Here is a 27,103-nt window from a genome sequence, read left to right as displayed (position 1 = left end):
TCCTCTCTCCTCACTCCTTCGTCAGTGTCCATCTGTCACCTCCAGCTCAGCAGGAGCAGTAGCCACTAATTAACACCTCTGACCTCCTCTGTGCTGCTGTCGGCTCGTCTTCCTCTCTTCCTCCTCTCCTCCTCCTCTCCTCCTCCTCCTCCTCCTCCTCTCCTCCTCTCCTCCTCCTCATCCTCCTCCTCCTCTCCTCCTCTCCTCCTCCTCTCCTCCTCCTCCTCTCTGCCTTCATTAAGAGTCTCTGTTAGTTTGTTTTTGTAAAAACTGAGACTGCACATCACCATGGTGACACTTAAAGGTCACAATATACTTTATTATATTAATGTTGTTGTGCTGCAGCTGATTATCCGCAGCTCTGTTTTGGACTGTTTGAAGTTTATTAAATCTGTTTTTGAGGCGTTTGACCACAGCAGGTTGTTGATGTTAACTGTTGGTCCCTCTGCCCTGCAGTCCTGTCCACAGCTCTGGACCTGGTGGACCTTAGCGAGCCGGGGGACAGCAGCGGGGGCAGCAGTAGTGGGGGCAGCACTGGGGGGGGGCAGCAATAAGGACCGCAGAGGAGCCCTCTGAGGAGGAAGGGCAGCTCCAGGAGTCCTCGACGGCGGGCCAGACCGGATGAGACGGAGCTGATCCAGGTGGAAGTAGAGCAGCTTCCTGCCAGTCCCAGAACACCTGAGAGGATTTCTCTGGACTCAGGTGAGCTGTTAATAACATACTGAGCTTTATTACTTTCACTCTTATTGAGCTTCACACGGTTCTTCACTTCACATCCATGAATCTATTTCTCATTCAGACACCATCAATGTTTCATAAAGTGTGATTAAACCTTAACGAAGCTTTCAGAGAGCAGATTTTACTGTTTGTTTAAAGAGGAAAAACATTTACAGTCATTCAGTAAATGTCAGATTATTATAGTATTATAATCACGTTACATGGAACAGGAGAACAGTCATCCGTACCGTACCGTCTTCTTCCACTTATGATTGTCGGGTCGCGGGGGCAGCAGTCTAAGCAGGAAGCCCAGACTTCCCTCTCCCCAGACACTTCGTCCAGCTCTTCTCCAGCGTGTCCTGGGTCTTCCCCGGGGTCTCCTACCGGTGGGACGTGCCCTGAACACCTCACCTGGTAGGCGTCGGGAGGCATCCTAACTAGATGGCCGAACCACCTCATCTGGCTCCTCTCAACGCGGAGGAGCAGCGGGTCTACTCCGAGCTCCGAAATCCTGTCCATAAAGATTATGAACAGGATCGGTGGAAAAGGGCAGCCCTGGCGGAGTCCAACCCTCACTGGAAACAAGTCCGACTTACTACCGGCAGTGCGGACCAAGCTCTGACACCAGTCCTACAGGGAACGGACGGCTCGTATCAGGGGGTCTGATACCCCGTACTCCGGAGAACCCCCCACAGGACTCCCGAGGGACACGGTCGAATGCCTTTTCCAAGTCCACAAAACACATGTGGACTAGTTGGGCAAACTCCCATGCACCCTCAAGGATCCTGCAGAGGGTGTAGAGCTGGTCCACAGTTTCCATGACCCGGACGAAAGACCACATTGCTCCTCCTGAATCCGAGGTTCGACTATCCGACGGACCCTCCTCTCCAGTACCCCCGAATAGACCTTACCAAATACCTTACTCCTTCTGAAGATATTCTGGTTCATTTCAGATTAAAGTCACACAATTAAAGTGTTTAATTTTCTCTTTAATGTAAAATATTTGATCAGTATGAATTGTTTCCACTCTGCAGGATAAACTGACTCATATTAAAAGTTTTTAAATTATTTTTTGTTAAAAACATCAGAAAAACTGAAAAATTCTGTCAAAATTTCCTCAAAACTTGGAAAACTTGTTACTGACGTTTTAGTATCTTTGATAAATATTAACTTTAATGTAATGAAGCTGTGTTGAAAATGCACAATTCAACATGAAATAACTTTCCTCAACACTTTAGGAAACTCTGGTTTGGAAAAATGTTTGATATTAATTTAATTATTTAACATTGATTCATATTTTTATATAAACATTCAATCAGTTTTTATAGTAAAGTGTATCTGGAAGTTAAAAGCAGCGTCAGATTCATAAGTTACAGCTTGTTTCTGAAGAGCTCCACCAGTGATTATTAGGGATCTGTCATTAAAAGTCTAACTGTGACGTCCATGATGTCTTGCTGCATTAAGTCACATAAACGTCTCTCATTGCTAACATGATGAAAGGAAATGCTCAGCGTTGTTTATGTTATATTTTTATTGATCTGTAACCCTGTGAGATTTATTCTTTTACCCATCCTGTTGTCCTCAGGTCATGGAAGGAAGGAAGGAAAGAAGGACAAGAGGAAGGAAGGAAGGAAGGAAGGAAGGAATGAAGGAAGGCGGGAGGGACGGGAGGGGAGGGGAGGGAGGAAGGAGGGAGGGAGGGAAGGAGGAAGGAAAGGAGGAAGGAAGTGAGGAAGGACAGGAGGAAGGGAGGGAGGAAGGAATGAAGAAGGAAGGAAGGAAGGAAGGAAGGAAGGAAGGAAGGAGGAGGGGGGGAGGAAAAGAGGAAAGAAGTAAAGGAGATAAGGAAGGGAAAGAAGGAAGGAAGGAAGTGAGGGAGGAAGGGAGGAAAGAAGGAAGGAAGGAATGAGGAAGGAAGGAAGTAAGGAAGTAAGGAAGGGAGGAAAGAAGTGAGGAAAGAAGTATGGAAGGAGGAGGGAGCAAAGAAAGAGGGAAGGAGGGAAGAACGAAGGAAAAATTAAAGAAAGAGGAAAAAAGGAACAGTAAAAAGAGACGCGGCCAATTTGACCCGGGAGGACAACAGGAGGGTTAATTAATGTGTTTGTGTAAAGAAATGAAAGCTGATTATCATTTAAATTAATACAAGTTTGTGCAGTTAAAGCTTGTTTGTTATGAATATTTAAAGTTATGTTTTGACACATTATCTATTTAGCTCTTGTGAATGTCGGCATGCAGATCAGTAATATTCATTAGTCGTCGGTTGTCTCCACTCGGTTAGTCAACTGTCTGCTAACATGTGAGCCACAATATGAATGAGATGATGATTTATAGAGTTTATAGAGTTTATAGACAGGTGTTCAAAAAGATGAATAAATACAGCTTAAAATGTTCCACTTAGATTTATTTGCAGAGTTTTCAGGTGAACGTTGCTTTTCACTAACAATTTGTTTTTTAGCTTCTATTCATTTAATTAAAAGCTTTGAATTCACTCAGTTGTGAGTAAAAAGCAGCCGAGACTCTAATCTGCGCTTTCAGTGTGATGAGACCTTAAAACCCTGCAGGACGAACTGTACGAGTCCTCAGAGTCAAACATTCATGATGCTTCTGATCATTACTTTATCAACACCATCATGGTTTAGTTTAGTCCATCACGTCTGTCTCCTTCTGGTTGAAGTCCAGAGAGTTTACTGTTCTATTAAAGTTTGATGTGTTGTATTTATAATATATTACAGTTTATGAATGCAATGATAACGTGACCTCACAGGTGTTGTCGATGCGTTCACAGTCAGTCTGTCGTCTCCTCTGGATAAATGGGACGAGGTGAACCTGGACGTGGAGGACGGCTGCAGGAGGAGATACGAGAAGAGATGCACCTCCCATCACTCGTCCAGCGAACTGCTGTGGTAAAAAAAAACACATAACAACATAAATATACAGTTTTAGCTTCAGAAAACACCCGAGAATCACAGAAGAGGCTCTGCAGGACGAGCATGAGGACACCTGTCACATTAATCACAATGAACAGAGAGATGCCCTCCAACATTACTGAGTTTACCTTCTTCAACTAAGTAACTAAATACATTCAATCAAGTACTGTAGACAGTTAGAGGTACTTGTACTTTACTGCAGTACAGTTAGAGGTACTTGTACCTTACTGTAGTACAGTTTGAGGTACTTGTACTTTACTGTAGTACAGTCTGAGGTACTTGTACTTTACTGTAATACAGTTAGAGGTACTTGTACCTTACTGTAGTACAGTTTGAGGTACTTGTACTTTACTGTAGTACAGTTTGAGGTACTTTGTACTTTACTGCAGTACAGTTTGAGGTACTTGTACCTTACTGTAGTACAGTTTGAGGTACTTGTACTTTACTGTAGTACAGTCTGAGGTACTTGTACTTTACTGTAATACAGTTTGAGGTACTTGTACCTTACTGTAGTACAGTTTGAGGTACTTGTACTTTACTGCAGTACAGTTTGAGGTACTTGTACCTTACTGTAGTACAGTTTGAGGTACTTGTACTTTACTGCAGTACAGTTTGAGGTACTTGTACTTTATTGTAGTACAGGTTGAAAACTTGTACTTTACTGTAGTACAGTCTGAGGTACTTGTACTTTACTGTAATACAGTTTAGAAGTACTTGTACCTTACTGTAGTTACAGTTTGAGGTACTTGTACTTTACTGTAGTACAGTCTGAGGTACTTGTACTTTACTGTAGTACAGTTTGAGGTACTTGTACTTTACTGCAGTACAGTTTGAGGTACTTGTACTTTATTGTAGTACAGGTTGAAGTACTTGTACTACATTTATCTGCTGACCCTTTGGAGGGGCCCCACCCCTAGGTTGGGAACCACTGGACTAAACTAGCTAACTGTAAATAAAGTAGTGTAGTAGTAACTCTGCACATGCTCAGTAGCGTCTTCACTGTTCTGTGTTTCAGGTCTGCAGAGTTTAAAACTGACCCGCAGAACAAGAACTGCTTCGACATCATCACAGCTTCGATGATCTGGACTTCATATCATCCACAACAGGTACTACACAGTACTACACAGTACTACACAGTACTACACAGTACTACACAGTACTGCACAGTACTACACAGTACTACACAGTACTACACAGTACTGCACAGTACTACACAGTACTACACAGTACACTACATGCAGTACTCTACGTTCCCTTGCAGGAAATGAGCTGGTGGTGAGTTCAGGCGTCTGTTTTAAAGTCTGTTTGACTTTGGTCAAGTTTTTAGCATCTGTGGGTTTGTTTTACCGTCACATCTGACAACTGCTGGCTGACCTTCCTGTGTGTGTGTGTGTGTGTGTGTGTGTGTGTGTGTGTGTGTGTGTGTGTGTGTGTGTGTGTGTGTGTGTGTGTAGGACTGCGGGGCGTCCAGACAGTGCAGACGGACTCGTTCCCTGATGGGCAGAAATGAATCTCTGGAGGACGAGTTTTGTCCGAGCGAAGGCTGCTGTGGAGGTACAAATACTACACACACACACACACACACACACACACACACACACACACACACACACACACACACACACACACACCACACACACACACACACACACACACACACACACACACTCACACACACACACACACACACACACACACACACACACACACACACACACACACACACACACACACACACTCTGGACAGTTTTTATACATATCTATAACAAACTCTTACCAACGTTAAAGCTGCATTAACTGATGTTTTAGTGAAGCTTTTGATCACATATTTATCTCTGACCTCCAACGGTAATAAACCTCCATAAATCCGCTCAGAGACCAGAGACCAGACTTTAAAATACAAGGACAGGATTTAACCGACAGGAGTATCAGATTCACTGAGAAACAGTCTAATAATGACTGAATATGATCAGCTGTTTCCTTTAAAGGTGCAACACTCAGCAGCTCTCAGGTGTCTGAAACTCATCCTGATGAACCTGCTGCTTACTTCACTGCAGTTATTTATCAGATTATTGCCATGTGTGTTTTAGTGAAATTAATAGTTAATAGTTTTAACCCTCCTGTTGTCCTCGGAGTCAAGAAGGAAGAAAGGAGGGAGGAAAGAAGGATGGAAGGAAGGAAGGAAAGAAGGATGGAAGCAAGAAGGAAGGAAGGAAGGAAGGAAGGACGAAAGAAAAGAGGGAAGGAAGAAAGGAAGGAAGGAGGGAGGAAGGAAGGGAATGAGGGAGGAAGGAAGGGAGGAAGAAGTAAAGAAAGGAGGGAGGAAGGAAGGAAGGAAGAAGTATAAGAAAGGAGGGAGGAAGGAAGGAAGGAAGTGAGGAAGGGAAGGAAGGAAGGAAAGGAGGGAGGAAGGAAGGAGGGAAGCAAGAAGGAAAGGAAGGGAGGAAGGAAGGAAGGGAGGAAGGAAGGAAGGAAAGAAAAGAACACAGGAAGGAAAGATGGAAGGAAGGAAGGAAGGAAAGAAGGAAGGAGAGAAGAAAAGAGGGAAGAAGGAAGGAAGGAAGAAAGGAAGGAGTTAGGGAGAAAGGAAAAGAGAGGAAGGGAGGAAGGTAGGGGGGAGGAAAGAAAGAGAGAAGGAGGGAGGGAGGAAATAAGGAAGGGAGAAGGAAAAGAAGGAGGGAGGGAGGAAGGAAGGACAGAAGGAAGGAAGAAAGGGGGATGAGGAAGGAAGAGAAGGAAGAAAGAAAGAAAGAAGGAGGGAGGGAGGAAGGAAAGAATGAAGGGAGGAAAGAGAGAAGGAGGAGGGAGGAAGGACAGATGGAAGAACAGTCAAAACAGACGGGGTCATTTTGACCCGGGAGGACGAACACGAAGGTTAATGAAATGAATAGTTTAATAGTTTTAATAAGATAGTAGTTATGAGGATTTCTTTTTATGATGTATCAGTGAAGACTGATGGCTCTAATGGTTCTACAATAAAACCCCACAGCTCCATAAAGCTCTGCTAGTTTTACCTTTACATTAAATACATTACATCATTATTGCTATGTGAGGATAGAATATGAACAGTATGTGATGATAGAATATGAACAGTATGTGATAGAATATGAACAGTATGTGATAGAATATGAACAGTATGTGATGGTAGAATATGAACAGTATGTGATGGTAGAATATGAACAGTATGTGATGATAGAATATGAACAGTATGTGATGGTAGAATATGAACAGTATGTGATGGTAGAATATGAACAGTATGTGATGATAGAATATGAACAGTATGTGATAATATGATGAGACATTAAACGGCTTCACAGTGGAACAAATCGATTATTTAACAGCAGCCTGAAAGTGTTTGTTTATAGTTCCTTATTATAATATTTCATCCCACTGAACGTTATTTTGAGCGTCGGCAGCTTCTCTTCATGTTCAGGCTGATGGTGAATGTTTGACTCACAGCAGGAGAGCAGCACATAAAGGACGGATTATTCACATCAGACTAAAATACAAAAAATGACCTCGATAAAGAAACAGATTAAAAAATCAAAATCAGATCAGAGGAGGAAGATGATGTGATGAAGACTAAACATAGTGCAGCTGATTATATAACAGGAGAAATCTGCACTGAGCATGTGCAGTAGAGTCTATGGGGGGGGGGGGGGGGGGGGTTAACATGGTTGCTGCGTTCACTGTCCGTCAGTAAAATGCAGATTTTCACTCATTTAATCTTCAGACGCTTCAGTAATGAGTTCACTGTTCTCCATCAGCCAATCACTGTCAGCCAATCACAGTCAGCCAATCACTGTCAGCCAATCACAGTCAGCCAATCACAGTCAGTCAATCACAGTCAGTCAATCACAGTCAGTCAATCACTGTCAGCCAATCACAGTCAGTCAATCACTGTCAGCCAATCACTGTCAGCCAATCACAGTCAGTCAATCACTGTCGGCCAATCACAGTCGGCCAATCACAGTCAGCCAATTACTGATATTACAACATTACTTAATATATTACATTACATTATATTATATTACATTATTTTATATTATATTATAAAGTATATTTAACCATGTGATTTAACGAGCACACTTCAGGCTGAACTTGTTAAGAATCAGATTTTTAAAACTAAAACATAAACTTCTACCAGAATCAGCAGTAAGAGTTAAAGTTATAGATTCATAAAGTTCTCTGAGCTGTTTGAGTCTGATGGAGTCTGGGTTGGGTTTCCCTGTAAATGTGAAGAGAAATATGATCTCTGCTTTCTGACCAGCTGCACAATATTCAAAACACTTTATATTCACATGATTTAAATGATGTTAGAGATAATAAAGAGATAAAAGAGATAATAAAGATAGTAGAGATAATAGAGATAATAGAGATATTAAAGCCCTGGAGGTTTGAATGTGAGCTCTGGCAGCAGGTCATGTGATGAATTATTGATCTCTGAGAGGAAACTGATCTGTTTTCAGTCGGACGTTGAGTTCTGGGACAAGATGCAGGCGGAGTGGGAGGAGTTGGCACGCAGGAACTGGTTGGACGACACCGAGGATCAGCAGCCAATCACAGCCTCCGTCTCGCCTGCTGAGAAGGTAAACAGGAAGGGGGGCTGCACCTCCTGTGTTACACTCCTTCATAACTCACTTTTTATTCCAAAGTGACATTTATTAATAATGTCAGCATTAAAGGCCGTCCACACTGAGAACAATAACTATACATATATAGTTTTAAATGTCGTCCACGATGTCGTTGGATCACTTTCAGATGCTGACAGTGAATCAGAATCCTTATTTATTTATTATAAAGCAGCTCTGCTCCTCTCAGCAGGATGACAGAGGTGATTTTCTTTAGAGAGTCTTTATTATACAAAGATGCTGGAACTTTGTTCTCTATTATAATGTAAAAACATGTTAGTAAGCAGATCTGAGCTCAGACTGTGTCTCTGCTGCACTGAAACACACCAAGCTGCAACATTTAATGCTGAAATATCACAGCAGCTAGTGTCTGAAATACTTCTGATCAACACACTGAATCAGCACAGAGGACCCTAACAAACAGCAGTAATAATTATTATATTATATTATATAAACATACAACAGTCCTGGCTCATTGATAACCAGCTGCAGACCCAGCTGGAGCTCACAGATCATACTGGACATCACTTACAGGACGTTATCGGACCTTTAATCTGTCACTTTAATCATTTTAATCCTCTCACCTCCGCATCATAATCCCTGCTCAGCTGTTACATCACCGTGGCAACGGAGGCGATGTCAACACGTTATCAACACATCTGTTCACACCTGTGACACAACAGCAGTTATTACTATCTGAGATGTGAAACAGTAAAAATAACATAAAACCAGCTCAGATCATAACTCACTGTAGCTCATGTTGGATTAATATAACAGAGACTCAGTGAGGACAGCTGTTATATAGAGCCCTACCTCCTACCTCCTACCTCCTACCTCCTGCCGCCCTACCTCCTAACTCTTACCTCCTACCCCCTGCCTCCTACCTCCTGCCTCCTACCTCGTACCTCTGTGAGGACAGCTGTTATAATATCTACAGTAACTGAAGCAGAGCCCTGCTTCCTACCTCCTGCCTCCTGCCTCCTACCTCCTGCCTCCTGCCTCCTACCTCCTACCTCTTACCTCTTACCTCTTACCTCCTACCTCCTACCTCCTACCTCCTGCCTCCTACCTCCTACTTCCTACCTCCTACCTCCTATGGTTCTTACAGTCCTCTCCTCCTCCTGCAGGCTTACTTCTTCAACACTAACAACCCGTACAGAGACTGGCCCAACGCCTTCGCTGAGGGTCAGGAGAAAGCTCGGGAGGGAGACCTGAACGCTGCCGTGCTGCTGATGGAAGCCGCCATCCTGCAGGACCCTCAGGACTCAGAGGTGAAGCCCCAAAAACACACAGGGGGGGGTTATCAGTGTGGAGTTCAGGGTTCATCCCAACATATAAACCTGAGTAACAGCTGACCTGCATATATGCAGCAGACACAGAAATGACATGTGCACCATTTTTTACCAAAAATAAGACTGAATGCTCCTGAAAATGTCAAATGGTGTAACCACAAAAGAATGATAAATATTACATATTTAATGGTTTACAAAGTTTTTATGGTTACACCACTTAGACATTTTTGCCGTAATCCTCTAATATATTCTCTGTAAATGGATTAAAAGCAGAAATTTGATGCTGGGTCCACAAAAAAAGAATGTGTGAAGTTATTCATACGTTTATTTTTCACATTTTAAACCCTTTAAATTTAAACCACATGGACACATAAACACCTCATTGACCTGGACAACAAACAGCATCAGCACTGATGTTTAAGTAACATCTGGATTACTGTCAGATCCAGATGTGTGTGTGTGAAATGCATCTTGGGAGTTGTAGTCCGATCACTGACGGTCAGTTTGTTGTGTTTCTTCTTCTGTGGTCAGGCGTGGCAGGTGCTGGGGATGACGCAGGCTGAGAACGAGAACGAGCAGGCGGCCATCGTGTCTCTGCAGAGGTCAGAGGTCACTTTAGTTATGATCATTCAGTATCATTAATAATATCATTAATTTAAACTTCAGGTAAGTTACAGGTAAAACAAGATGAGAGGAGAATAAATCTGATCATATGACCTGTGCAGGTGTGTGTCAGCGATCATGTGACCTGTGCAGGTGTGTGTCATTGATCATGTGACCTGTGCAGGTGTGTGTCAGCGATCATGTGACCTGTGCAGGTGTGTGTCATTGATCATGTGACCTGTGCAGGTGTGTGTCATTGATCATCTGACCTGTGCAGGTGTCTGGAGCTGAGTCCTAACAACCTGGCGGCTCTGATGGCGTTGGCGGTGAGCTTCACTAACAGCGGCCTGCAGAGGGAGGCGTGTGACGCGCTGCGCCGCTGGATCAGCCACAACCCCCGATACCGACACCTGGTGCAGAGCCGCAGGAGCCCGCTACAGGGTTCCCCGGCCCTGCCGCGTAGGGGCCCCCCCCACGCCACAAAGGGGCCCCCCCACAATGCACAGGGGCCCCCCAACCACAATGCACAGGGGCCCTCCCACAATGCACAGGGGCCCCCCCACACTGCACAGGGGCCCCCCCACCGGCACCACAGACAGGTAGGAACACGTTACATTAGTCCAAAAGAGTCTACATACATGACCAACTGATACCAAACTGTGTTTGTGTGTGTGTGTGTGTGTGTGTGTGTGTGTGTGTGTGTGTGTGTGTGTGTGTGTGTGTGTGTATGTAGCTCTCAGCTGCAGGAAGTGCTGCTACTGTTTCAGGAAGCGGCTCATATGAATCTGGACTGTGTGGATCCGGATCTGCAGACTGGACGCGGCGTTCTGTTCAACCTGAGCTCTGATTTCAACAAAGCGGTGGAGGCGTTCACTGCTGCACTGTCTGTCAGACCACAGGTAACACACACACACACACACACACACACACAGACACACAGTATAGTTATAGTTCTTAGTGTGGAGCCATCCTATGATCATATCCAGATCCAACCTCTCTGTATTTTACTGCTGTATAAGACCATAGACTGTATATAAGAAATGGACGTAACATCCGTGACATCACCCATTGGTTTGTGGACTGCTGCTCGGAGGCCAATAGTATCGGATCTGAGCAGCGCCATCTTGAACATTTCAGGTGCATGCTGGGAAAAATAAAAACAGGGATTCTACTTATATGGGCATCAGGAGGAGCATGAGGCGCCCTCCTGAACCTGTGAACCAATCAACCTGTCAATCACCACGTAGCCACGCCCTAATGCATACCCTGCTTTATCGTCACATATAAAATCAGGGAGGCCAAAATGTCCCAAATGAACATCATACTGCATTGAAGAAGGCTTTAAACTAGCGATTGAGACCATAAACACATTTTGAAAACGTTTACTGAGGTTAGAAATCAAGTGAGAAGTTGGTGAATTCTCCATTGACTTGTATAGAGACGGAAGTCCTTTTGACACCAAAACGGTCGCCCCCTGGTGGCCTTTTGATAGAATGCAGTTTTAAGTTACTTCCGCGTTGGCCTCATTTCAGAGGACCGGAGCTCCCCGCCTGTATAAGACGCAGCACACTTTAAATGATAATATCATATTAAAGTTTTTACAGTAAGTCAAACAAACAGAAACGGAGTCGTGGTTTAACTTCAGCTGCTTTGTAACAGCTATATGAAGGTTTTACTTATTTTAAAATATGTATGACGTCATGTGTTAACTACGTGTGTCACCCCCCCCCCCCCCACACACACACACAGGACTACCTGCTGTGGAACCGCCTCGGCGCCACGCTGGCTAACGGGAACCGCAGTGAGGAGGCGGTGGAGGCTTACACCAGAGCTCTGGAACTACAGCCGGGATTCATCCGCTCCAGATATAACCTGGGAATCAGCTGCATTAACCTGGGAGCTCACAGGTAACACACACACACACATATACATATATACACACACACACACATATACACACACACACACACACACACACACACACACACACACACACACACACACACACACACACACACACACACACCCACACTGACCTGGTCCTGGTTTAACCTGCAGGGAGGCGGTCAGTAACTTCCTGGCGGCTCTGAACCAGCAGCGGACTCAGCAGCACTGCAGTCTGCAGCAGTCCACCAACATCTGGACCGCTCTGCGTATCGCCGTCTCCATGATGGACCGGCCGGACCTGGTCCAAGCCGCCAGCCTGGGAGACCTGGACCTGCTGCTGAGGGTCTTCAACCTGGAGGACGTCTGAGGGGGGTCAGGCTGGGGGGGGGTTAGTCTGAGGGGAGGGGGGGGGGTTAGTCTGAGAGGGGGGGGGGGGGGGGGTCAGGCTGAGGGGGGGGGGGGAACCTGAGGGGGGGGGGGGCAGTCTGAGGGGGGTCCAGGTCCTGTAGCTTCCTGTGACGGTGAGGAGCGTCTACGGATCCTCAGAGAGCCCAAAAATATTTAAATTCCTTTTGAAAAGCCATGAAAGTGATTCAGTATGAGCTGTAACCACACCCACCTCTGATGTCACAGTGATGTCACAGTGATGTCACAGCGATGTCACAGTGATGTCAGTGATGTCACAGCGATGTCACAGTGATGTCACAGCGATGTCGCAGTGATGTCACAGTGATGTCAGTGATGTCACAGTGATGTCGCAGTGATGTCACAGTGATGTCAGTGATGTCACAGTGATGTCACAGCGATGTCGCAGTGATGTCACAGTGATGTCAGTGATGTCACAGTGATGTCACAGTGATGTCACAGCGATGTCACAGTGATGTCACAGCGATGTCACAGTGATGTCACAGCGATGTCGCAGTGATGTCACAGTGATGTCAGTGATGTCACAGTGATGTCACAGTGATGTCACAGTGATGTCACAGCGATGTCACAGCGATGTCACAGATCAGACAAACGTGTATTTCTGATATTTTGTTGTTTTTTATGTTGAATCATATTTTTTGTGTTCTGGATGAATTTTGTTTGTTTCTAAACTGAAATCTTCAGAAACTTTTATTATAAAACAAATCAGAGAAAATCTGAATAAAATGATCCAGATGTTAAAGCAGCTGAGCAGGAACATGAATATATAAATATATATATCTATTATGTAAAATGAAATAAAGATTAAAATACTAAATTGAATCTTAAGAGACAAACTGAGTGAATCTAACAAGTTTAAATATCAGTTTTTATTTGATAATTGAATCTTTATCACATGACTCGTGTCTCATGTGACAGACTAGTTTGACCTCTGACCTCTGACACAGTAAAGAGCTTCCTGCATGACCTTTCACCTCCTTTCTATTTAAACATTTAAAGAACTCTGATTGGTTTAGAGTCACACAAACATTTTCATGTATAAACTTTAATCTCAGATCACATGTTCACTGATGACATCATCACATGTCCACTGATGACATCATCACATGTTCACTGATGACATCATCACATGTCTACTGATGACATCATCGCATGTCCACTGATGACATCACATCCAGCAGTCCAGTTTATAATAATAATAATAACCATCTTGTGATTGTGGCTGTACCTGCTCAGGTGCTCCTCTGCTCTCAGGTCAGTCTTCAGTTTCTACAGCTGCAAATATTCACAACATTCATCAAATATTAACCTGAAACATATAAAACACTTTCCTCTGCAAGTGAATCAATAATCAATATTTAAATGATGAGTTTGAGCTGCTGTCTGTCTTTGTTTGTTTGTTGCTGCTTTTAAGAGAAGATTCACAAACTGACTGATGATCAGATGCAGATGTTAGGTTAAATATAATATAATATAATATAATATAATATAATATAATATAATATAATATAATGTAATATAATATAATATAATATAATATATTATAATATAATATAATGTAATATAATTAATATAATATAATATAATATAATATATTATAATATAATATAATATAATTAATATAATATAATATAATATAATATAATATAATGTAATATAATATAATATATTATAATATAATATAATGTAATATAATATAATATAATATAATATATTATAATATAATATAATTAATATAATATAATATAATATAATGTAATATAATATAATATATTATAATATAATATAATATAATATAATGTAATATAATATAATATATTATAATATAATATAATATATAATATAATATAATATAATATAATATATTATAATATAATATAATATAATATCAGCTGACTGAGGATCAGGTAAGTTGGTGAATCTTCTCTCTGCAGCTGCTCGTTAACGTCGCTGTACAGACGATTAGCAAACATGTAAACTGCTGATATTTTAGAAATTAAACGACTGAAACAGAAACTGAACCTTCTGATTATTTCATCACATTCAACTGAAATAAATAAAGATTTATTGTTTTTAATGAAGAAAAAAAAGTAAAAACTGTTTGTTGTTAAAATCTGAAACGTGACTGAAATGTTTAACGTCCAGCAGGTAAATGTTAGAGTCAGTGCTCCTAACGTCCAGCAGGGGGCGATCTGTTCACTAACTGCTCGACCACCAGGACGATCTAAAGCTGCGTTCAGACCAAGAGCGATGACGCGAGACAAGTTTACATGTTAAGTCAATGCAAACACGCTAAACTTTTGCCGCGATAGCCTATCAGCGTTGAGATTCTCCCGACGTATAGCCCCTGTTAGCATAGCTGGCTCTCCTGGCATAAAGTTACTGGTTTACTAGATTCAACAGTTAATTTACGTGTTTCTGTCAGCTGATGTTGCAGGAAATGGACGAGCCTCAGGAGCCTCAGGAGCCTCAGGAGCCTCAGGGACACGTATGAGAGAAAAGAGGAAGTGATCTCAGCCATGGTTGATGATGGAAGAAGCAATGTTGTTGTTATCTAGTGAGAATGGGCTCGCTACACGCGCGATGACGCGAATTTTACATTATGGTCACGCGATGAAACTCGAGCGATGGCGCGACAGATTCTCATTTGTCGCGTTTGGTCTGAACGCAGCTTTAAAAATATATATGTGTATATTTCCTACACCTGCTCTGAGGAGTCAGCTGGTCAGTTATTCTGGTAAGTACAGATTTGTTTTAATGGTTAACCAGTTTAACCAGTTATACCAGTGTAGGTCACATATGGTAATAACAGGAAGTGACATCAGCACTCAGATTAAAACAATCTAATCACAGTTTAATTAAACATGGCGATTTTTAGCTGAATACAAACGTTCACAGAAAAGATGCTAAAGTCAAGTTTCACCCAAATATGTTAAATAATAATAATTATAGTAATAAATTAATAGAGATAAACAGCAGGTGGCGCTATTAACCCTTTACATAATATTCATAGTCAAGTTTGACCCATTTTTACATTTTAGAGCCGTAAAAACATTTTATTTTAATGCAAATTTCCAAATTTGAATTGCGTTGATTAACCCTCCTGTTGTCCTCAAGTCAAGGAAGGAAGGAAGGGAGGAAGAAGGAATGAAGGGAGGGAAGAAAGAAGGATGGAAGGGACGAAGGAAGGATGGAAGGGAGGAAGGAAGGAGGGAAAGGAGGAAGGAAAGGAAAGGAGGAAGGAAAGGGAGGAAGGACGGACAAAAGAAGGAAGGAGGGAGGGAGGAAGGAAGGAAAGGGAGCAAAGAAAGAGGGAAGGAGGGGAAGAACGAAGGAAAAATTAAGGAAGGAAGGAACAGTCAAAAGAGACGGGGTCAATTTGACCCGGGAGGACGACAGGAGGGTTAATATTACATTAAAGCTGTCGGACTGTTGATCAGCTGCTCCGCTGTGTTCTGTGTTCAGTTCGGAGGTTTTCTGTCTTTTAAACATTAACTCATCTGGTTTCATTCTTAAACATAAATACTGTCAGTGAGACTTTCAACAAACTTATTCTTTATCAAGTGGAACATTTATTATTACTAACTGTCTAAAGTTTCATCAGAGAATGAAACTGATCTCGTGTCTGCAGGACGAGAATAAAGCTGAGATGGTTTGAAGTCTTCATGATGAGAGTGAAGTGTTGCTGATCCAGCAGCAGGGGGCGCCGCTCACCAAACATCACGCTTCTTCTTCTTCTTCATGTGTTAGTTTCCCTGCAGGTACTGAACAGAAAAGGCCTCCAGCTGCGTCTCCAGCTCCGTGGCTCTGTTCCTGCAAACCAACAGCGGTTTAAGCACCAATAATAATAACAATAATAATAATAATCATACATATATAATAATAATAAATATATAATTATAGAGATTCATGTTTTTAACTCGATGGTTCTTAATGTCATCAAATAAAACAAACAGAAGTAAAAAGCAGCCAGAATGAGCTTTACTCAATCAATACATCTAAAGATCAGAAACTAGCTTCAGATACAAACAACCAGTGTGAGAATAAAGAGACACAAACACACGGACAGAAGCGTTAAAAGAGCATTCAGGTATCTCAGGTGTTAAATGACAGAATCTATAATATGACAGGTTGACCTCTGACCTGAAGGCCTTTGATCTCCTCTGGATGTTTTCCAGCCGCTGGATCCTGAAGCTCAGCTGACGGATGTTTCCCTCCAACTCTGCTTCACTCAGATCCACACGCTGAGTCAGCCGGCTGAAGGTAGCAGCCAGCTCCCTGAAACACACACACAGGAGGTTAGGGTCAGGTGGGAGGGGGTTAGGGTCAGGAGGGAGGTTAGGGTCAGGTGGGGAGGTCAGGGTCAGGTGGGGGGTTAGGGTCAGGAGGGAGGTTAGGGTCAGGTGGGGAGGTCAGGGTCAGGTGGGGGGTTAGGGTCAGGTGGGAGGTTAGGGTCAGGTGGGGGTGCTTAGGGTCAGGTGGGGGGGTCTTACTTGTAGACCTGCTGGCTGCAGGCGGAGCTGCTGACGGGGATGACGGCTCTCAGGCGATGGGCAGCGTGCTCCGTGAACTGCCGCTTCAGAACGCGCTCCCTGCTGGCGTTCGTCCAGGTGAACTTCTCGTACAGGTAGAGGAGACCGTACAGCGACAGAGAGAGAGCGATGACCCGCCAGCCCACCGAACGCCATACCTGCAGCAAGAAGACACACCTGAGAGACACCTGAGAGACACCTGCAGCAAGAAGACACACCTGAGAGACACCTGAGAGACACCTGCAGCAACCAGACACACCCCACCTGAGAGACACCTGCAGCAAGAAGACACACCTGAGAGTCACCTGAGAGACACCTGCAGCAACTAGTCACCTGAGAGACACCTGCAGCAAGAAGACACACCTGAGAGACACTTGCAGCAACCAGACACACCTGAGAGACTGTTGAAGCAACAAAACACACCTGAGAGACACCTGCAGTAACTAGACACACCTGAGAGACACCTGAGAGACACCTGCAGCAACAAGACACACCTGAGAGACACCTGCAGTAACTAGACACACCTGAGAGACACCTGAGAGACACCTGCAGCAACTAGACACACCTGAGAGACACCTGCAGCAACAAGACACACCTGAGAGACACCTGCAGTAACTAGACACACCTGACAGACACCTGAGAGACACCTGCAGCAAGAAGACACACCTGAGAGACACCTGAGAGACACCTGCAGCAACTAGACACACCTGAGAGACACCTGCAGCAAGAAGACACACCTGAGAGACACTTGCAGCAACGAGATACACCTGAGAGACACCTGAGAGACACCTGCAGCAACGAGATACACCTGAGAGACACCTGAGAGACACCTGCAGCAACGAGATACACCTGAGATACACCTGGGAGACACCTGAGAGACACCTGCAGCAACGAGATACACCTGAGAGACAAATATTTGATCCAGACGCTGATGAAAAACATTTTTGGAGGTTTTGGAAAAACAAAACATCTGAAGACATCAGCATGTTTACTAAAACTCACTAAAAATGAATCGTATGTATTAATGAAAATAGTCGTACCACTCCACCGATGATCAGGACCGTCATGGACGCTCGGGAGGTGACGGAGACCAGACCTGTTGCTACGGAAACCACCATCTCATTCTTTATGCTGGAGCCTTCCTGAAGAGAGAGGCGATGTTTCCATGGTTACGAATCGTCTGAAGAAACTCTGTTGTAAACACAAACCTGTCGGGTTGGTGAGCTCACCTGCAGTCTGGGGTCGGTGCCGCTCAGCGCTCGTCTGGCGTTGTAGGCGCCGAGGAAACGCGTGACGAGCGCCGTCCAGCCCAGAGAGAACTGGAACTCTATGTTCTCTCTGAAGTCTGCACACAGGGCGGCGAGGCCCAGGTCATAGGTCAACTCGAAGGTGGTGGAGGGAGCAGAGAGCTGCTCCTGGACGGTCAGAGACAGCAGAGGACGAACACTGTCTGAGGACAGAGGACAGACATCACTGATGACACCTGAACAGACGGAAGACGTTACGTAGTGAGACGCCGTTCATACCGATCATGTGTCTCTGGGCGTCTTTGATGTCTCTGAGGATGCTGATGGAGCAGCGATGAGCCAGACAGCCGATGATCCTCTCCTCTACGTGCTGCAGCAGCTTCTGGACACACCAAACACAGACAAGCAGACTGAGAGACTCTCTGAGACACTCTGAGACACTGAGAGACGCTCTGAGACGCTCTGAGAAACTCTGAGAGACTCTGAGACACTCTGAGAGACTCTGAGACACTGTGAGACACTCTGAGAGACTCTGAGACACTCTGAGACACTGTGAGACACTCTGAGACGCTCTGAGACACTCTGAGACACTGTGAGACACTCTGAGAGACTCTGAGACACTCTGAGACACTGAGAGACGCTCTGAGACGCTCTGAGACGCTCTGAGACACTCTGAGACGCTCTGAGACACTCTGAGACACTGAGAGACGCTCTGAGACGCTCTGAGACGCTCTGAGACACTGAGACGCTCTGAGATACTCTGAGACACTGAGAGACGCTCTGAGACGCTCTGAGACGCTCTGAGACGCTCTGAGACACTGAGAGACGCTCTGAGACACTGTGAGACACTGTGAGACACTGTGAGATACTCTGAGACACTCTGAGACACTCTGAGACACTCTGAGACACTGAGAGACGCTCTGAGACGCTCTGAGACACTCTGAGACACTCTGAGACGCTCTGAGACACTCTGAGACACTGAGAGACGCTCTGAGACGCTCTGAGACACTCTGAGACACTGAGAGACGCTCTGAGACGCTCTGAGACACTCTGAGACACTCTGAGACGCTCTGAGACACTCTGAGACACTGAGAGACGCTCTGAGACGCTCTGAGACACTCTGAGACACTGAGAGACGCTCTGAGACGCTCTGAGACACTCTGAGACACTCTGAGACGCTCTGAGACGCTCTGAGACACTGAGAGACGCTCTGAGACGCTCTGAGACACTCTGAGACACTGAGAGACGCTCTGAGACACTCTGAGACACTCTGAGACACTCTGAGACGCTCTGAGACACTCTGAGACACTGAGAGACGCTCTGAGACAATCTGAGACACTCTGAGACACTCTGAGACACTCTGAGACACGGTCCCACATGGAGGCAGCATATTTGGGACAATCAGCTTTTTCTGTGAGAACTGAAATATTAAATTTGCTCAGTCAGAATGTTTTTATTGTGTAAAAGTTATAAAATATGAAATATGTTCCTGCTGAGTGAACTCTGATTCACACTGATGTTTAAAAATATATTAAAATCAAAACAACTTCACTGTTTGTTGCACTAAACTATAAATCTGTGTTCAGCTTTCAGTGCCGACATCATTCATCATCTGATCCCACGCTGTGACCTCACTGCACCTGAACACACCTGACTGATCCTTGAAACACGCACACACACACACACACACACACACACACACAAACACACAAACACACACAGTCACGTGACTCTGTGTGTGTGTGTGTGTGTGTGTGTGTGCGTGTGTGTGTGTGTGTGTGTGTGTGTGTGTCATCTTGATCTAAACGTTGCCTCAGAGGAACAAACATCACATTAAGCTGCTTTACTTCAAATCCAGTTTAACAACAACCTGTGTGTGTGTGTGTCTGCGTGCATGTGTGTGTGCAGTACTCACGGCCTTGTAGAGCTCCAGAGTTTCTTGTGTGGGGTTGAAGTCGGCTCTGAACTCCTCCACCAGAACAGGAAGTGAGTGGATCTGATCCGACATCGCCGTGGTAACCTGTCGGACGATTAAACAGCCGAACATCAACACTCACGTTCAGTTAGAGCTGCAACTATTAATATCATCATCACCAATAATCTGTTAAATACAGAACACAAAGTATTAAAAAGAGAACATGTATTAGTTGTTTTCTGGGCTCTGTAGGTTTTAAACATGAAGATTTAACCCTTCGTGTTGACTGGAGTTTGTTCCTTTAGTCTCAGATTAAAAGAAACATCAGGAATACATCACATTCATTAATGTACAGCAGATAAAATATGTGTATTTTATGGAATAACTCAAGAGTCTTAAAGAATCATTTCAGCGTGTTTGAACCTGTGAGTCACATAAAACTTCAGGCTGAAATAAAGCAGAATAATCCTTTAAAGACTTTGTGTCAAATGTCAAAAAAATCAATGTTGATGTTCAACGTGCTTCTCTCTCCTCTCCTTCCTCTCTACTCCAACCGGTCGAGGCAGATGTTCTCTCAGTTTGAGTCTGGTTGTGAGGTTTCTTTATTGGACTGAAGGATGGGTTAGAACCAGGTGGGGAGTTCTGGTCCTCTGAAATGAGGCCAACGCGGAAGTAACTTAAAACTGCATTCTATCAAAAGGCCACCAGGGGGCGACCGTTTTGGTGTCAAAAGGACTTCCGTCTCTATACAAGTCAATGGAGAATTCACCAACTTCTCACTTGATTTCTAACCTCAGTAAACGTTTTCAAAATGTGTTTATGGTCTCAATCGCTAGTTTAAAGCCTTCTTCAATGCAGTATGATGTTCATTTGGGACATTTTGGCCTCCCTGATTTTATATGTGACGATAAAGCAGGGTATGCATTAGGGCGTGGCTACGTGGTGATTGACAGGTTGATTGGTTCACAGGTTCAGGAGGGCGCCTCATGCTCCTCCTGATGCCCATATAAGTAGAATCCCTGTTTTTATTTTTCCCAGCATGCACCTGAAATTTTCAAGATGGCGCTGCTCAGATCCGATACTATTGGCCTCCGAGCAGCAGTCCACAAACCAATGGGTGACGTCACGGATGTTACGTCCATTATATACAGTCTATGGTTACGGCTTCTGTCTGAACTACATGTGATCATTAATATAAGACAGTAGATGGATGAAGGGTTAGGGCTTCTCTCCACCTTAACACAGACGTCCTCGGTCAGAGTCTTGATCTTCTCTCTGACGTTGTCTGTCAGACGGTTAATCTGTCCTCGAACAAAGTCCAGTCGGTCCCTCTGCTCCTCGCGCTCCTCCAGACAGCAGATCCTGCAGGGGTCAAAGGTCATCAGAGCGGGCAGACACACAGCGTCGTCCTTCTTGTTACAGAAGTGTTGAATGTTAGTTTTTCTCACTTCCTGTCAGCAGAGGCGATGTTGATGGCGTCCATCACGGCTTTGATGGCCTCGCTGATCTGCCACGCTCTCACCGTGTGCTGCTCGAACTTCGTCTTCACTGCAGACTGAGAGATGAACTCCTGCAGGGTCAAAGGTCAAAGGTCAAAGGTTCAGCATCTATTCCCCAATCAGAGCTGGAAGAAGTACTCTGATACTTTACAGTAAAAGTATCAACACAGCAAAGCACAAATACTTCATTAAAAAAAGTTCTGCACGCAAAATCCTCCTAAAAGTACAGAAGTATTATGAGTACCTCAAACTGTACTACAGTAAAGTACAAGTACCTCAAACTGTACTACAGTAAAGTACAAGTACCTCTAACTGTACTACAGTAAAGTACAAGTACCTCAGACTGTACTACAGTAAAGTACTAGTACCTCTAATTGTACTGCAGTAAAGTACAAGTACCTCAAACTGTACTACAGTAAAGTACAAGTACCTCAAACTGTACTGCAGTAAAGTACTAGTACCTCTAATTGTACTGCAGTAAAGTACAAGTACCTCAAACTGTACTACAGTAAAGTACAAGTACCTCAAACTGTACTACAGTAAAGTACAGTAGTAAATGTTCGTACCTCGAACGTTCTCTCAAACCTCTGAAACTCTCGGAGTCTCTCCTGGAAGCCTTCAGCCAGAGCACCTCCTGCAGGACGAAACCAGACAACCTCCGAACATCGTCAATCATTCATCATAACGGAGCCCCCCCCCCCTGTTTCTGATCATATTTGACCTTTTTTCTTTTACATGTGAGAGCTGTAAAAACATCACATTGACTTTTTGTAGCCAGACTTTTCCTCATGTGACCCACAGTCTACAAACATGGAAATAAAATACCCCTTTTTATATTTTTGTGTAGCTGATACACATTTTTATATTCATATACAAATATATACAATATACAAATGTGACTGAAATCAGCATTAAACATTCTGGATATGAGCAGTATGTAAAGGGTTAATCTGAGGTCAGTAAAACTCTTGTATGAGCACACAGAGCCGTCCCTCACCTGTCTCACCTGTCTCACCTGTCTCAGGCATCCCCTGCGCTCGCTGCATCCGTGAGATCAGAACTTCTTTAGCCGACACGAAGAAGATCCGGCCGGCCGCTTCGTCCAGACTCACAACCTTCAGCTCCTCGGCCAGGAAGCTCACACAGCGGTCCAGGTGCTGCTTCCTCACCTGGGGGGGGCAGGGGGTCACACTGTGTTCTACACACACACACACACTAACAGACACACAACTAACAGACACACACACACTAACAGACACACACACACTAACACACACACACACTAACACACAAACTAACACACACACACACACACACGCACACACACACACACACACACACACACACAAACACACTAACACACACACTAACACACACACACACACACACACTAACACACACTAACACACACTAACACACACACACTAACACACTCACACAGACACACACACACACACACACTAACACACACACACACACACACACTAACACACACTAACACACACACACTAACACACTCACACACACACACACACACACACACACACACACACACACACACACACTAACACACACACACACACACACACTAACACACACACACACCTCATCTATATACTCAGGCTCAGTAACCGAAGCGTCCCATCTGTTATGGAGGACGAAGATGTTCGGTTTAGAGATTCTTTCGCTGACTTTATGGAAGAAAAGTTTCTCCTGCCGACAGAAAAACACAACAAATAAAAGATGAAACACATTTAATAATAAATAATAAAATAATAAATAATAAAATAATAAATGATAAAATAACGATTGATTATCAAAAGAGTGGATAATGTTTGCAGCTTGTTGTAATCACCTTTTCCTTTAATGTAATATTTGAGAGTATTTGTGTTTATTATTATTATTATTTATCTGAATGAATTAATGAGTATAATGATAATAATAAATACCCCTTCCTGAGCTACTACCTTATCGTGGTGGAGGGGTTTGCGTGTCCCAATGACCCCAGGAGCTCAGTTGTCGGGGGCTTTATGCCCCTGGTAGGGTCTCCCATGGCAAACAGGTGCGGGGGGAGGCACCAGACAAAGCGTAGCTCACAAGACCCCTTATGATGAGTACTATAAATGGTTCTTCGTTCCCCCTGCCCAGACGCGGGTCACTGGGGCCCCCCCCCCCGGAGCCAGGCCTGGGGGTGGGGCTCGAAGGCGAGCGCCTGGTGGCTGGGCCTGCGCCCATGGGGCCCAGCCGGGCGCAGCCTGAAGAGGCAACGTGGGACCCCCTTCCAGTGGGCCCACCACCCGCAGGTTGTGGCTATGGCCCAAACGGGCCCTGAACCCCAGCGGTATTTCGTTATTGGACTTCTGTGCTCGTCACAGATTGTCCATAACGAACACCATGTTAAAGCATAAGGGTGTCCACATGTGCACTTGGTACCAGGACACCCTAGGCCGCAGTTCGATGATTGACTTTGTAGTCGTGTCGTCGGACTTGCGGCCGCATGTCTTGGACACTCGGGCGAAGAGAGGGGCGGAGCTGTCAACTGATCACCACCTGGTGGTGAGTTGGCTCCAATGGTGGGTGAGGATGCCGGTCAGACCTGGCAGGCCCAAACGTATTGTGAGGGTCTGCTGGGAACGTCTGGCAGAGTCTCCTGGCAGAGAGAGCTTCAACTCTCACCTCCGGGAGAACTTTGACCGTGTACTGGGGGAGGCGAGGGACATTGAGTCCGAGTGTACCATGTTCCGTGCCTCCATTGTCAAGGCAGCAGACCGGTCTTGTGGCAGTAAGGTGGTCGGTGCTTGTCGTGGCGGCAATACCCGAACCCGCTGGTGGACACAAGTGGTGAGGCATGCCGTCAAGCTGAAGAAGGAGTCCTATAGGGCCTTTTTGGCCTGTGGGACTCCGGAGGCAGCAGGCAGGTACCGGCAGGCCAAGCGGGGGGGCGGCTGTGCCGGTCGCTGAGGCAAAAACCCGGACATGGGAGGAGTTCGGTGAGGCCATGGAGAACGACTTCCGGACGGCTTCGAAGAGGTTCTGGACCACCATCCGGCGTCTCAGGAGGGGGAAGCAGTGCACCATCAACACTGTGTATGGTGGGGACGGTGTGGGCTCTCCTATCTCTGGGGCTGAGGCTCCTCGGTGGCAGGGCCCCGGGGGTGGATGAGATCCGCCCGGAGTTCCTCAAGGCCCTGGATGTTCTGGGGCTGTCATGGTTGACACGACTCTGCAACATCGCATGGACATCGTGGGCAGTGCCTCTGGATTGGCAGACTGGGGTGGTGGTCCCTCTTTTTAAGAAGGGGGACCGGAGGGTGTGTTCCAAGTATAGGGTGATCACACTCCTCAGCCTCCCTGGTAAGGTCTATTCGGGGGTACTGGAGAGGAGCGTCCGTCGGATAGTCGAACCTCGGATTCAGGAGGAGCAATGTGGTTTTCGTCCGGGTCGTGGAACTGTGGACCAGCTGTACACCCTCTGCAGGATACTTGAGGGTGCATGGGAGTTTGCCCAACCAGTCCACATGTGCTTTGTGGACTTGGAGAAGGCATTCGACCAAGTCCCTCGAGGAGTCCTGTTGGGGGTTCTCCAGTAGTATGGGGTATCAGACCCCCTGATACGGGCCGTCCGTTCCCTGTACGACCGGTGTCAGAGCTTGGTCCGCACTGCCGGTATTAAGTTGGACTTGTTTCCAGTGGGGGTTGGACTCCGCCAGGGCTGCCCTTTGTCACCGATTCTGTCCATGATCTTTATGGACAGGATTTCTAGGTGCAGCAAGGCCTTTGAGGTGGTCCGGTTTGGTGACATCAGGAATGGGTCACTGCTTTTTGCAGATGATGTGATCCTGTTGGCTTCATCAGACCGTGACCTCCAACTCTCACTGGATCGGTTCGCCACCGAGTGTGAAGCGGCCGGGATGAGAATCAGCACCTCCAAATCCGAGTCCATGGTCCTCAGCCGGAAAAGGGTGTAGTGCACTCTCCGGGTCGGGGATGAGATCCTGCCCCAAGTGGAGGAGTTCAAGTACCTCTGGTTCGTGTTCACGAGTGAGGGAAGTCTGGGTTTCCCTGCTTAGACTGCTGCCCCCACGACTCGACCCCGGATAAAGCGGCAAGAAGATGAGATAATAATAAATAATAATAATACAGATGTATTGATTACCTGCTAGTGAAATGATGTTTTTTCTCCACTGAGCGTCTATCTATAATTTAGATGTTATTTTTATTATTATATATTATGATTACTTTAGTTATTATCCATCCATCCTCTGTCTCTTATTCGGGTCTCATCAGGCTGAGCAGTGTTTGTGAGTATTGATGGATATTGATGGATATTGATTGATATTGATAGATATTGATTGATATTGATTGATGAAGGCTCACCGTGTTCATCAGGGTCGATTCTGCGTTTCCAACCAACACGAAGACATCAGCGTCCAGACAGAATTTATCGATCCAGCTGTCCAACTCCAGAGTGACATCAGTGCCGGGGCTGGGTCAGAGGTCAGAGGTCAGAGGAGGGGGAGGAGCAATAGGAGGAGGAGGAGCAGGAGGAGGAGCAGTCACCTACCTGTCCATCAGCACCAGGTCGTCTCTCAGCAGAGCGCAGCGACTTTTAGGCCACAAAACTTTAACCAGACTCCCCGAATCCAGAGTGGGATCCATGTGGAGAGCATGAGCCAACTGGTTCACTGTCTGAGGAGGAGGAGAGAGAGGAGGAGGAGGAGGAGGAGGAGGAGGAGGAAGGTCAGGTTATCAGTGAGTCAGCTGATTGATGAACACTCGTCTGTCTGTGTTTTTTAATAATGTAATAATCAATTATCACTTATCAATGATCATTTATCAATACTCAATAATCAATAATCAGTAATCACTAACCATGATGCTCCTCCTCTCATTGGACACCTCGGTCGTGAGGTAAGCGTCTTCTCTGTCGGTTCCTTCGACTCTCAGGAAGCAGTTGGTGGTGTGACCGATGCCGCTGGGCAGCACGCGGTCCCTCAGCATGGCGTTGATCACCGTGCTCTTCCCGTTACTGGTCCTGGGGGGGGGGGGGGTAGGGGTGATGTCATCATTACGTCATCATTACATCATCATTACATGGAAGGAAGGAAGGGAGGAAGGGAGGAAGGGAGGAAGAAGGGAGGAAGAATGAAGGAAAGGAGGGAAGGAAGGAAGGAAGGAAGGAAGGAAGGAAGGGAGGAAGGAAGGAAGGAAGGAAGGAAGGAAGGAAGGAAGGAAGGAAGGAAGGAACAGTCAAAACAGACGGGGTCAATTTGACCTGGGAGGACGACACAAAGGTTAATATCAGTATAATAAAGTTTTTATCATAAATAAAAATAAACTTTAATGCTGCAGGTCAAAGGTCACCAACAGGTGGCCCGCGGCCCGGATCCGGACCCAGACGCCGTCCCATCCGGACCGGACCTGTTG

At 45.2% G+C, this 27,103-nt stretch overlaps 2 protein-coding genes across 11 annotated transcripts in view; one reads left to right on the top strand and one right to left on the bottom strand.

Moving 5' to 3' along the window:
• The window catches only part of pex5lb (peroxisomal biogenesis factor 5-like b), a 19,259-nt gene extending 6,835 nt beyond the window's left edge, over window positions 1-12,424 (top strand). The window contains 13 exon segments of the mRNA XM_062428334.1: window positions 457-522; window positions 556-702; window positions 3,503-3,620; window positions 4,660-4,750; window positions 5,099-5,170; window positions 5,172-5,198; window positions 8,114-8,233; window positions 9,403-9,546; window positions 10,099-10,169; window positions 10,448-10,659; window positions 10,894-11,069; window positions 11,920-12,077; window positions 12,229-12,424. Of these exon segments, the coding sequence (XP_062284318.1) occupies window positions 457-522; window positions 556-702; window positions 3,503-3,620; window positions 4,660-4,750; window positions 5,099-5,170; window positions 5,172-5,198; window positions 8,114-8,233; window positions 9,403-9,546; window positions 10,099-10,169; window positions 10,448-10,659; window positions 10,894-11,069; window positions 11,920-12,077; window positions 12,229-12,424 (1,598 nt within the window).
• A 3,361-nt stretch (window positions 12,425-15,785) lies between these two features.
• mfn1a (mitofusin 1a) overlaps window positions 15,786-27,103 on the bottom strand; it is a 15,568-nt gene continuing 4,250 nt past the window's right edge. Inside the window, exons 4-20 of one of the 10 annotated variants that reach the window (XR_009926984.1) lie at window positions 26,549-26,711; window positions 26,241-26,365; window positions 26,054-26,162; window positions 23,282-23,389; window positions 22,683-22,845; window positions 22,243-22,310; window positions 21,626-21,747; window positions 21,413-21,539; window positions 20,178-20,282; window positions 18,542-18,644; window positions 18,245-18,465; window positions 18,056-18,157; window positions 17,887-17,943; window positions 17,480-17,621; window positions 17,332-17,378; window positions 17,256-17,290; window positions 17,180-17,203 (exon numbers count right to left, since the gene is read on the bottom strand). Coding sequence is in view for 3 of the 10 variants with exons in the window: in XM_062429572.1 (XP_062285556.1) it covers window positions 16,230-16,296; window positions 16,627-16,761; window positions 16,977-17,173; window positions 18,056-18,157; window positions 18,245-18,465; window positions 18,542-18,644; window positions 20,178-20,282; window positions 21,413-21,539; window positions 21,626-21,747; window positions 22,243-22,310; window positions 22,683-22,845; window positions 23,282-23,389; window positions 26,054-26,162; window positions 26,241-26,365; window positions 26,549-26,711 (1,915 nt within the window). In the remaining 7 variants the exon portion in view is untranslated. Of the gene's footprint in view, window positions 16,297-16,626; window positions 16,762-16,976; window positions 17,379-17,438; window positions 17,622-17,886; window positions 18,158-18,244; window positions 18,466-18,541; window positions 18,645-20,177; window positions 20,283-21,412; window positions 21,540-21,625; window positions 21,748-22,242; window positions 22,311-22,682; window positions 22,846-23,281; window positions 23,390-26,053; window positions 26,163-26,240; window positions 26,366-26,548; window positions 26,712-27,103 lie in introns of those variants that run through there. The other 9 variants (XR_009926980.1, XR_009926982.1, XR_009926981.1 and 6 more) reach the window with 9 other exon arrangements.

This window comes from Scomber scombrus, chromosome 11, assembly GCF_963691925.1.
Source record: "Scomber scombrus chromosome 11, fScoSco1.1, whole genome shotgun sequence".
In the NCBI taxonomy this organism is placed as follows: Eukaryota; Metazoa; Chordata; class Actinopteri; order Scombriformes; family Scombridae; genus Scomber; species Scomber scombrus.
This window is presented reverse-complemented; position numbering and strand designations above follow the sequence as displayed.